Source organism: Gobio gobio (genome assembly GCF_949357685.1).
Source record: "Gobio gobio genome assembly, chromosome: 24".
NCBI classification, from domain to species: domain Eukaryota; kingdom Metazoa; phylum Chordata; class Actinopteri; order Cypriniformes; family Gobionidae; genus Gobio; species Gobio gobio.
Window position 1 is genome coordinate 13,148,198 of NC_137120.1, and position 13,527 is coordinate 13,161,724.

Below are 13,527 nucleotides of genomic sequence, written 5' to 3' on the forward strand. Positions count from 1 at the left end.
TACAGTCTGGTTTCTACAACTTTCACTAAAGGAGCAAAAATCTGGCTTTAAATTTGAAAGAAAGAAATATTCGACATTTATCAGAATAATTATAAATATCGATATGAACATTATTTAATCAAGATAATTTTTTTTTGGCCATATCGCCCAGCCCTATTGGAAAGGTCACGAGTGACAGAGGTAGAAGTACTGACCCATCTCAAAAACTCCCATCTCATTTTCTCATCCAACTTCAAAATTGATCGACATCGTTGTTTTACCTTTTTTGTAAAGGCCATTTGATTTAGTCTTTGCACGAACACTGGATCAGTACTTCCACCTATGTCACACGTGACCTTTCCAATGTGATTATGTAATGCATGGCGCATCACAGAGCATTGCAAGACGAGCGTTTGTGGTTAAAAAGTATATAAATGTTTTTTTTTTGTAGAAAATTACTGATCGTTTCGCTAAATAAGACACTTATTCCTCGGCTTGGTTCGTGTAGAGCCCTTTGAAGCTGCATTGAAACTGCAATTTGGACCTTCAAGCCGTTGGTTGCCCTTGATGTCCACTATATGGAGAAAAATCCTGGAATGTTTTACTCAAAAAACATAATTTATTTTCAACTGAAGAAAGAAAGACATGAACATCTTGGAGGATATAAGGGTGAGTAAATTATCAGGATTTTTTTATTCAAAAGTGAAATAATCCTGTAAATATTGCACTAACAGCATCACAAGCACAACTTCTGGTAATAAACTCATATTATACATATAAAAACTCTACGGTGGCGCAATAAAGCAAATTTAATCTCCTGCTGTAGTGTACGAGTGGTAATACTTACCCATTAAATATTTTAGATCACAGATTTGGGGCTGATAGTAAAAAACACCAGCAACTGCAGCTGCCAACACCAGCAGAACAACAACAACTATTCCTGCTACAGCACCTGAAGACAGACCTGTAATAATAAAGAGAGCCAGACATTAGTGTGAGTGTGTCTGATCTATAACACACACTATAAACATCAGCACTATATAACCTGAGTGAAGATCTGATACTGTAATAATAAAGACAGACATTAGTGTGTGTGTGTGTGTGTGTATGTGTGTGTGTGTGTGTGTGTGTGTGTGTGTGTGTGTGTGTGTGTGTGTGTGTGTGTGTCTGATCTATAACACACACTATAAACATCAGTACTATATAACCCAAGTGAAGATCTGATACTGTAGTGATAAAGACAGACATTAGTGTGTGTGTGTGTGTGTGTGTGTGTGTGTGTGTGTGTGTGTGTGTGTGTGTGTGTGTGTGTGTGTGGTGTGTGTGTGGTGTGTGTGTGTGTGTGTGTGTCTGATCTATAACACATACTATAAACATCAGCACTATATAACCTGAGTGAAGATCTGATACTGTAATAATAAAGACAGACATTTGTGTGTGTGTGTGTGTGTGTGTGTGTGTGTGTGTGTGTGTGTGTCTGATCTATAACACACACTATAAACATCAGCACTATATAACCCAAGTGAAGATCTGATACTGTAATGATAAAGACAGACATTAGTGTGTGTGTGTGTGAGTGTGTCTGATCTATAACACACATTATAAACATAAGCACTTTATAACCTGATAAAAAAAGAAAGTCAGTATTTATCAGATATATTGTACATGTGTCAGACAAGCTAATAAATGGTATGTGATATAAGTTATGAATTATTTACAGACAGCTGATAAATAATCATTACATTAAAAGTCTTGAGTTACTCACCACTGACAGTAACAGTGAATCTCTTGTATATCGTCGGTTTGTTGCTGCTGATCTTCACTGTATAGAGTCCAGAGTCTGCCGTTGTGATGTTTGTGATGGTCAGAGATCTGTTCTGATCACTCAGCTTCAGTCTGTCTCTGAATCTCTCATCAGTCTCATATAATGTTGATATATTGGCCTCTATATAACATTTAGCTATGAGTTTTCCTTCATCTCCAAACCTCCACACTATCAGCTCATCTCCGTGTGTTTCAGTAACATCAGTCTGAAGAGTGACAGAATCTCCCTCCTTCACTGACACACTCTTCATTTCAGCTTCACCATCATAATTAAAAGCATCTTTAGACTCTACAAAAACAGATTCACAGACAGATTAAACATATTAAACACTGTTTCTGACAAAGATAAAATCTTTCTAGCATTTTAGTATAAAATCAACATCACACATCCGTCATGCGATTGTTCTAAATATCAGTCATGTGATCACCTGCGGGCCAATCACAGCTGTGGTGATATTCAGAACAACAGCATGACTGTGATATTGTGAAAATACAATTCAGTAACAATGTTGAACACATTATATATAATACTTGTTGGCTGCGCTTTGAATCTCAGTTTAATTCGGATTCATTTGTGAACAGAAATTTGAAAACCTTTTTAATGCGAGTTTCTATGGCTATATTTAAGTGAATATATTTTAGCCAATTTTAGTTATTCAAAAATAAAAATAAACAAGTTTTAGTTTTATAAAAGAAATAATAATATTGTTATGTCCGAAGACGTTTTTTATTTGTGAGTGTTCTGTGTGCTTTGTGGTGTTTTGTTTTTTCCCCATGTCTACTGCTACCATGCTCATGGAGGTGATTGGGATGACCTGTTGCTGATTTGCTGCCCATTAACCTCAGCTCCACTGATTGGCTGCAGCCAGGGGAAAGCCAACATCATCTCACAGCGAGGGGAGAGAGAGAGAGGGTTGCAGATGCTAACTTGCCACATGGACTTCTTTTCACTTGCTCCAGATAGTGTCACTCTGCTTTGTTGTTGACACCTGCTAAACATTGGTGCAACTCTGGTTGTAGTTGATGACTTAAGTCTTGTTTAGAATTTAAGATTTTCTTTTAAGGAAACCTGTTGGGAGGTGGGTGCCATTTTTGTTTGAAACTGCTTTTCTCCAGGGGTCCATTCTTCGTACCTCGCTTAATACATCTGAGATGATTTGACAGATCCCAGATCTTTTAATTGTGAACTCTTTCATTTGGTTCTTCAAACGAATTTGCGGATTGGATTCAAATATCTAAGATTACTGCGCGTTCTTATGTTCCCTGAAGAGGGCAGATGCATCGATACTCAAAACCAGGATCAGCAGTGCAGCGATTGGCTGGCGTCAAGACAACGTAATGACATCATGAAATTAAAAAAGCCACCTGGCAGAACCTGACAAATTACACACAAAAAAAACACGAATAACTGGACCTTTTATAAGGAAACAGCCAAGTGACCAAACCAACATAAAAGTTATAATAGATAAATAATAAGCTTTTTTTTTTTTTTTAAAAACATGATTCCCATTTATATGCACAATTTTATAGTATTTGTACATCCTTTACATTTTTATTTCAATGTTGTCATTAGCAATTCATTTAAATTTTAAATCAAATTGAAGCAGATTTGTTACATGACAGCATTAATTAAAGTTTCTTAAGGGTCAAGATCAAGTTCTCTGCATCTCTTGCGCTGCATCAAGGCATCCCATAATATCCGTCATCACTCAAATGAATGCACGGCTAAGATTAACTGTACAGCATGTGTGTAACGCCCGTTTCACACATACTCCGTCTGCAGTGCGTGTTGCGGTGCATATGCGGTGCAGGAGCAGCACGCGCTGTTGTGCTTTCATATATGCTGCGTTTGCAGCACGCAACTGATCCACGGTTGTATACCACTAACACAGATTTATTCATTCTTTTTTTATTTCAAATCCAAAAGTTGTTACTGAACATGGCTTGTCAGAATTGAAATTCTCTTTGTTTACACTTTCATAGATGTCACGTTTTAACGTAGTACATTTAAACAACGTTTTATTCAATAGGGCTCGGGCGTATGACGTCATTACTTTGCGTGGCGGCCATGTTGATGGCCTCATTTGCTGCTACTCGGACTACTGCGCACTGTTTATAGACGTGCTCCCTCTCAGTCGTGTGTCTTAATTTGGCGTTATTATTGGAAACCATGGTAAACCGTTGCTGCATTGTGGGGTGTAACACTAGATCACATAATCGCCATGGGAAAAAGTTCGAAATGGATTAACTGAGTCGTCGGCTCGCTTGGATCGCGCTTGTAAGACAAACTGTTACCTGGGGATATGGTGTTGGCTGATCGCGGCTTTGACATAAAGGACAGTGTGGGACTTATGTGTGCCGAGGTAAAGATCCCTGCTTTCACAAAAGAACGCTGTCAGCTGGATGCAAGAGATGTGGGGAGCACAAGAAAAAATGCCCACCTCCGAATTCACGTGGAAAGGGTGATTTGTAACCGTCCGCAACAAGTACACTATTTTGTCAGATAAAGTACCGATTCACATGGTGTTGCCAAGCAAGGACGAAGACATGACATTCTTCTATAAGATTGTGTATGTATGTTGTGCTCTGACAAACATGAGCCCTAGCGTTGAAATAAAATAAATGTGCATTAAAGCTACACTATGTAACTTTTCCGTCCGCTAGAGGTCGCCTGTTCAAAACAAAGGCGTAGTTTGATGACGGCACGTTTGAGCACAGAATCTCGGGACATGTGGTCTTCACCTCACAGCCGGTGGAAAACAGACAGGATAGGACTCGAGCAGAAATCATGTTCATGGATGCGATTATTAACATTACTGTAGTCTGAAGTAGAGCAGGAGCGAGTGTTGTGGAGCTGAGCAAGGCCGCAGGAGCGATTGAAGAGCGGGACTGTTATTATGGCATAGTCGCTGGCGGGACTTTTATTATGACACGGTTGCCGGCGCTACTTCCTCTTTTCCAGTCATGAGTCTGAGGTAACCCAACCCGGTTTATCGTATTAGATATATCTGAGTGTGTTGAAAAGGAAGTTATGACGTTCGCTCGGCGGCTGCTATGACACTTGTTCACAATGCAGTGAGAGTAAAGTGTTTCACTGAATAAAACCGGAGACCGAGGGTGACGCAGATATGACGCAATCGACAGGCGACTCCCTCACACGCATAGCTCACACGTCCCGGTTCCTTGGTTAAAATAGCAATTTTCTCACGATTTACAAATAGTTTAAAACATTTGGGATATTCTAAGTACTCAACTGAACAAAATATATAACACTGGCCTAGTGGTTTCTGGATATTTTACTGCAAAAATCCTACATAGTTCACCTTTAAATACAGCCATAAGTGTCTGTTGCATCCATACCCACAATCTTTAATGTGCAAAAGCAAGAAGTGTCACACAATCAGATATTTTTCAGTGTTTATTTGCAAGTAGTGCAACCCGAGAACACAGAACGGTGCAGAATGCTTCAAGGTAAAAGGTTAACGTTACATAGGCTTCATGGTCTGCAGCTCCTGAACCCATCCATTTGTGAACTGCAAATTTCATATGAATCCAAACCGTTAATAGTTCCAATTTTGTCCATATACCGGTCCCTGGCTTCCCTATTTAACGTATCCCGGTAAATTCCACATCCTTTTCGGGATTTTAACATAGTTTTTCTTTCTCCCAACTCTGCTTCTCCTCGTTCGATTTGCTGTATGTTTACATTCGCGAGGCCATCAACATGGCCGCCACGTCCCAGAATGCAACGCAGCGCCCGAGCCCTATTCATTACTTTATATTTATATAGCCTATACTTTAGATTTAGCTCACACAAGTGGCAAAACATTTAAATATAACTTATAGCCCATAAACATTTTAAATTAGAAACTTACAATAGGCTATACAAAAACAGCCGACTCTCGTCTTTTCTTTCGTTTTTAAACCCTTTTAAAAGCAGGTCATAAAGACCTTTGTTTTTCCACCTCCAGGAATGTACGTGCTCTCCATTATTTAATTTTATTTACCTAAATGCCAGGTAAGGTGTCATTTCCTTGCTTTACCCGAGGAAAAAAAGCCATGTGTTGACTTTGAAACAGAGTATATTTTAAATTATATGGATCTGTGGTAAAATTACTAGATTTTCGCGTCAGTACATGTTTATTTTAAAGCGAACAATGTGCTGTCACTTTAATTCCGCAGTGCAGCACAGCAAAAACTCGGTACGGAAACGATCGCCGCACTGTTGCAGACGCACCACTCCTGGAACGGACTGACGGACAGCATCCGCGCGCAGTGTGAAAGCTGTAATCCGTTAACATGGGTACAGAAAAAAATACACACCCCATACGCACTGCAAACGGAGTATGTGTGAACAGGCGCAAGACTCCAATACAATTATACATCACAAATAAATCGCTCAATCAAGTGGCTGTGTCTATAGTATTATACACAACATTATAATATTATTTTCCAATACATTTTTACATTATTATTATTGCCCCTGGTTCAGTAATGAACTCTTGTAATAAAGTAGCAGTGGCTGGGACAGATTTTAAGTATCACCTCAAGATGCAATCTAATCCTGTTTACATTAAATAAGCTGCTCCCGAGCAGGTTTGAGTTTATGGACCTGTTACTATGACAGCAAGTCCAGGATGAGCGTCGAAGAACCAAACAATCCAAGATCATGCCAAATCATCAACAATCAAATCCAGCTAACGAGTTAGCGACGTACGAAGAACGGACCCCTGGTTATGTGTAGTCAGGGAGAAAGGGAAGTTGATTTGTTATTTATTTTCTCTTTTTTGTTTTATGTTAAGGTAAGTTATGGTTAAAACGGAGTTAGAAACCATATTTGTTAGTAATTCGTTAGAAATTGTTTTGTTGGCCTTTGCCCCCTCCTGGGGGGTATTCCAGAAAGCAGGTTATGTGACATACCTGGGTGTGTTTAAGGGTAAGTAAGTGGATAACCTCAACTTTCGGTTCCAAAAACGGAGGTTACTTTCAGGGAATGTAAGTAGCCATAGCAACTCACTCTCTGAACATAACCTGCTCCGGTTATGTTCAGATATAATATACAATATTATATATTAATTTTAAAGCACCATTATAACAAGATAATGTTAAAATGTTAATTCATATCAAATATATTTATTATTTATTTTATTATCATCTCACACATGGATCTGCTTTCAATTAATTAGCATCAATCAATATAATCCTTATTCTCGGTGAATAAAGATTACTTATTAAATTAAAAGATTGAAAAAAATTATTGCACAACCACCAAATAAGTGGCGACGTGCACTAAGTAGATTATGTAAATCGCCATTAAACAAAAGAAGACGAGGAAGTAGAATGGCACGCTTTTTCTTAGCGCCTGTTTCCATGGTGAATCATCGATTCATGGCTCTGTTGACAATGTCTTGTGTGTTAACCGGGAACATACTCTGAGTTGTCTGAACTTACTCCCGGACTTGTTTTTGGAACCAGCATAACTCGAGTAAGCAAGGTTTGGGTTATTCAACTGACCTATATGTGACGGTAAGTTAACCTTGCTTTCTGGAATACCCCCTGAAGTATGTTTCCTTTTATCTTTTTCTTTTGATTCAATAAATACTTTTCTTAAGCTCATTTGTTTTGGATGAGTGTTACTGGGGCTGTAGACGAAGGTCTTGTGCTCTCTCTCTCTCTCTCTCCAAAACTTTCTTACTGCTATGCCTAGCAACCCTAGACTAAAAAAGGGCTAGCACGTAACAATATATTTATGTAAAACAAATTCTAAAAACATTAAGACTGAATTTGAATTTGCCTGGATAAAAACTTTTTCAAAAGTATCAACAGAATAAAAGAAGTTCCTCAAAGGAGTCGAAGTATCACAGTCCAGTCAAACACGTTTAATGCACAGTGGATTCTGACTAGATGAACACTTTGAGGAATTTTCTCCTGATAGTAAAAACGTATGTGTGAGTCTGTAAATGTGTGAATTCCCAGTGATTATTAAAAAGAAATGCATATATTGTCCCAACATCAAGATTTATTTAATGAAATTTGTTGTTTAGGCGCTGATTCTGACTGCCATTTATTTTTGGTGTATGCGTTTATTGTTGGTTTTAGATCTGTGAAAGGAATAGAGCATTTTCTGGTTCTGTAGATAAAGATCCTTTTTAAAACAACTTTTTAATAAAAAATAAAAGTGTCCTCACCAGAGACAGTAACTCTGAATATCTCCCCTGTGGTCTCAGTGTTGTGGAAGATCTGTAGTTTATAAAGTCCAGTGTGTTTGATTCTCGTGTTGTTGATGGTCAGAGATCCAGTCTGATCCAGCTGCAGTTTGCCTCCGAATACCTCAGTGAGATGGCGATATGAGATATCATTTCCATCATTTTCAGCAATGACTGAACCATTATCTCCAAACCTCCACAGTATAGAATTAAATCCCTGTATTTTATTAAGATCAGGGTTTAGAGTGACAGAATCTCCCTCCATCACTGTCTTCACTTCATCTGCATCAACACCAAACACTCCTGCAGAACAAACAGAAACAGTTTCTCAGAGATTAAACTCATATAAAACTGCTGATGATGTTAATGAACAGATTAAACTGCGATCATTTAGTCTCATCTAATAATTTTTTTTAATGATTTACAAATTGAATTAAATGAAGAACAGATAATCTCAAGTTAGTTCACCTACAATCTACAGACGTTACTTTCACATGTATTCATTCAGCACATGCTTTTATACAAAGCTACTTAAAATGAGAAATACAGTGTAGGACTGAGTGAAATATGCGCAACTCTTTACTGCCCAATATTCATAATGAATCATCTGTGTGATTTGCTTCACAGGACTCACGTCCTTCCCATTACATGCTATTTATTTTCCAACATGTAACTCTGTCCTGTTTGGTCTCATCTGACATATTATAAAATGAAGAAATGTGGTGAAATCACTATAGTGACATTACAGTATCCAGAAATGATATTGAGTGAGTTTCTCTCTTTTTTTTAAAGAGAGAAACTCATGGAACAACATGGGTGTGAGTAAATGATGACAGAATTTCCATTTTTGGGTGAACTATCCATTTAAGACAGCAGAGATTTAATGAAGTAATGCTTCAAATCGATTAAGTGATCAGTAGAACAGTCACTATAAAAACAAAAGTTAAAACCATAACATAATTTATCAACTTTATTTACATTGTGGGGGGAAAAGACAATCCTAAATAAATATTCTAATTTAGTCATACTTTATAATAATTAATGTCTATTCAAAATGTAAAAGTCATTCATTTTTAAGTGGCTAAATGTTTTGTAACACCAGTGCTATTATATGTTGTTGATCATGTAAAAGGCCCATACTAAAGAGACTTATGGAATCAAATAAATGTATCATGAGTCTCCATGAATACAGAATTAACTGTGATTAAAAAAAGACTAAAGTTGAGGAAGATCAAAGGTGGTAGTAAGTCTATTGTTGTTTGTTAGTGAGTTTGATTACTTTGTTATTACTTTGTTAGGCTATAAAAAGGACATTAAAGAAACATAATATTAATATAAACATATTGCAATTTATAGCTTACACACAAGTCGCTCTGTAATAATGTAGCTGGACACAAGATATTTAAACTTTTGATTGTTGTATATCTTGGTATAGTAGGTCCCTATGAATCATTTTATTTTTCCCCAAATTCCGTTTGATTTTTGTTTTACAAATTTTTCTGGATTCTTTTTTTTCCGTTTACATTTTTTGGACTACATTTTAATGATCAAAAAGCATGTATAATTATTTTAAATCATCAAACTTATACAATATATTAAAAGTTTAACAAAAATTACATGATTAAGGTTCAATTACATATTTTTTTCTTTCTTTCTCATATCTCATATTTCTCATTATTACCAAAAGCTGTGTTTTCTGTTTTAAGTTTTCTGGATTTTAATTCATAAAAACAACAATTTATACCATGTGTTGCATAGTTGCCGTATGATACATAATGATGATCATACAAATGCATGATTTTGATGCACAACAAACACTCATTTATGCATCATAACCGCCTGGTTTCACAGACAGGGTTTATATAAAGCCAGCATTAGGCCTTAGTTAAATTAGGACATTTAGCTTTAATATTAAACGTGCCTTAGGAAAAACACATTAATGGTGTGCATCTTGAGACAAAACAATGGTGCGGAGCTGCTGACATATTTTAAGATATGCTTTCAGTTAAAAGCTTAAGCCTTTTCTCTGAAACCGGGGGTAAGTTTCATGAACAGTCTTAATTGGGCTTCATTAGAGGCACTTTTGACTTTAAATCTTAACAAATTTAACTTCTTTAAACTGTTGAATCTATGTTAAAACATGCATGACATTCTGTCATCTTGATTCTGTTTTTTTTTCAATCACTTAAGATTTGCATGACAGAATTTTGGAATCACTATGATTTAAGAAATGTATATTTTTATTCAGCAAGGATGCATTAACCCTGTAAGACCAACTGTTGCAATATTACAACATCAAGTTTAGCTCTACTAAAATAAACCTGTAGATCTTTATTTTCTCTCTAAGACCACATTTACACAACTAATAGGTCCTATTGTTCAGTCTTGTAATGCTATTGGATGGAAGAATTTGTGAATGGGCCTGTTTACCTGGCCATGAACTCACACAACCTGTGAACTTGACTTGTTGAAGCACATCATGAAGTTTTACAGGACTGGATAAATCAACATTCAAGTAAGTAAAATTGTATGTGATTAATCTAGATCATGCAGATATTAAGTTACTGTTGAATACTTTAATCATATCATATTTTGAGCTTGTAATGTCAATGTTGTAATTTTACAACACTGGGTGAAAGGGGTAGCAATATTTGCCTGTGCACCTTGCATATTACATGGATGAAATGTACTTCTTACCTGTTCCATGTTAAGTAAATACTAATAGAAACAATGTTGATCATTTACAAGTTTTAAAATGTCATCTTTGTTACAATTTTGAGTTTTAATCAACATTTAATTATTAAATAAGTTTAAGTTGAATTAAGGAATGAATTATTTGAGAATTTGAAAGTATTTGTGTAGTAATATTTGAAACTTTCTGTCTTATCATTTATAAAACATACTTAACTGGTCCTGTTTTCTTTTATGGGGCTTTTTTTACCCAAATATCTGCCAGGTGCATGAACTGCGTGAAGTTGGTCCCCCACCCAACGCAAAATGTCGGCAAAATAGTCTCAATCGTTTGTGCTGTAAAAATTTTCGTTTGTGCTGCTTTGGTTTTTAAGATCTTTAAGGGGTGGTAAACCATGATTTCACTATTCTAACTTTAGCTAGCGTGTAATGTTGCTGCTTGAGCATAAACAACATCTGCAAAGTTACAACGTTCAAAGTTTAAAGCAAAGGGAGATATTTGCTTTTAAAGAAATCAATTTCTAAGGACTACAGCAAACAGCCGCTAGGCGACTACAGACATTCCTCAAGGGTTGGTGACATCACCAGCCTAAATATTTACATAAACCCCTCCTACGAGAATATTAAATAAGGGAGGGTGAGGCCATTTTGTATCGCTGTTGTTGTGGTATAGTGTTATAGGCTGGAGTGGTGTTGCTGCAATGCAGACGAAACACTGTTATTTTCATCCGGATTGCAGGTCTGGGGTACTTGCTTTGTTCAGCCTTCCTAGGGACGGGGGTGCGTTGCAGAGTGTTTAACATACAGCATGTTATATGCACATGTGCTTGAGACAGAGAGGAGCAGGTCGCAGATATATGCGTCTTATCCATCATAAAGCACGAGACAGACAGGGGTCGGAGGAGAAGACTGGAAAATGTGACATAATGGACATTATTCGTCCGTTGCAATTCATGAGCAGCGGTTCTGCGAGACAAACACTGCCAGTGTGAATCATGCACGACGGGCTCGCGCCTCCAGCTGCACATTTCACGGAGGAAAACATCCACAATCTTCGCGAGTTCAATACAGGATTCACACAACGTCAGCTGCGCGAGACAAACACTGCCAGTGTGAATCATGCACGACGGGCGCGCCTCCAGCTGCACATTTCACGGAGGAAAACTTTCACAATCTTCGCGAGTTCAATACAGGATTTGCACAACGGCTTGTCCTGAAAGCTGGATTTACAAACAGAAGCTGTTTATGGGCCACAACCTGTAAGTCTGATTTATATATATGTATGCGTGTGTGTGTTTGTGCTATATGATTCAAAACGAGTAATAGTCTAATTGACTTGAATTTGTGATGTTAGACTTGAATAGTCAATATATTTCCCATATTTGTTTATGTCTGATATTAACTGAGAATTATATATAAAAAATATAAAAAATAAAATAAAAAAATAACTACGTGCTTGTTAGTAAAAAGGTTGTGAACTAGTGTTCAATACGGTGAGAAGTCACACGTGACAAAAGAACGAATGACTCAAACGTCAAACCCGAAAGACTCGAAAGAACTAATCTTTTCTGTTTCCGTTACTGACAGCATAGACTCTATGGGACTGACAGAAAGAACGAAAGACTCAAACCCGAACTCGAGACTCGAAAGATGAACTAATCATTCTGTTCCCGGACCTGTGTCACATGGCCCGGCCCAGCCCCAGATCAGAGTCAGACACAGACGAGTCGACAACTAACGTCTCGAGGAGTTCGTAGACACGAGAGGCGGAGAACAAACGTGATAAATATGAAGTTGCAAAAGAAAGAATGTCTTGGATCAGGAGGTGAGGTGAACTAACAGAGTTAGACTGCAATAGCCTGACCCAACAACTAATCAATTAATTAAACGTTTCAGTTTCTTATCATTTGGTTTTGGTTGCAGTACCCTATAGTTTATTTTTATTTAGTTTTACAAATGTAATCAACATTTTCATACTAGATGGTACTAGATGGGTTGGGCTATTTAACATGTCATTTTAATTATATTTTTCTGAAATGAACGAAATGACTCGAAAAAAGATTCGTTCATTTTGCTGAACGAGACTCAAAGATCCGAGTCAGTAAAATGATCCGAACTTCCCACTACTAGTCACCACCGCTGCGAGAGCGAGCAGAAAATAAGAGCAGTTCTGTTTTTTGGCCACAGGTGTCAGTCGCGAGTTTAAATTTCAGAAAAACGCATATAGCCCCTTTAAGCACAACCACTCAACTGTGATAATAATAGAAAATATTTCTTGAGCAGCAAATCAGCATATTAGAATGATTTTTGAAGGATATTAAAAATAGAAAAAATATTTCACAACATTGCTGTTTTTTTAATCAGATAAATGCAGCCTTGGTGAACATAAAAATAAAGAACGTTGAACAGTATTATTATAACAAAAACAGGCACACTTTTCTCATGACAATTTTAATCCAACATGTACTTATGTAGACCTATTAAAGCAACACATTCATGTTTGTGTGTCTTGTATTAAGTTATTTTATGAGCAAAAATTGAACAAGAGTTTAAGAACAATCACACCAGGATAGATTACAACTTTAGTCCACAAATTATACAGGTTTATTTCAGTTATTGCATTCAACAAATTATAAAATTTAGTAAAAGACTTTAAGTTTAAAGCATTTCATGGTAGAAAGGACGAGAAAAGCACAACGAAATTAAATCAAAACGACTTGTTTGCTTAAAGGTCCCATGGCATGGCATTTTTCTATTATTTTATAATGTTTCCTGAGGTGTACTTATATTGTTAGTATGATTTTTACATCATAAAATGTCATAATTT

General features: G+C 36.8%; 1 protein-coding gene across 2 annotated transcripts in view; it reads right to left on the bottom strand.

The window, feature by feature from the left end:
- The window catches only part of LOC307120337 (uncharacterized protein), a 36,063-nt gene that overhangs the window by 20,009 nt on the left and 2,527 nt on the right, over positions 1 to 13,527 (bottom strand). For both annotated transcript variants that reach the window (XM_079807335.1, XM_079807334.1), the window contains 3 exons: positions 7,992 to 8,312; positions 1,745 to 2,092; positions 827 to 943 (listed from right to left, as the gene is read on the bottom strand). In XM_079807335.1, the coding sequence (XP_079663461.1) occupies positions 827 to 943; positions 1,745 to 2,092; positions 7,992 to 8,312 (786 nt within the window). The remainder of the gene's footprint in view (positions 1 to 826; positions 944 to 1,744; positions 2,093 to 7,991; positions 8,313 to 13,527) is intronic.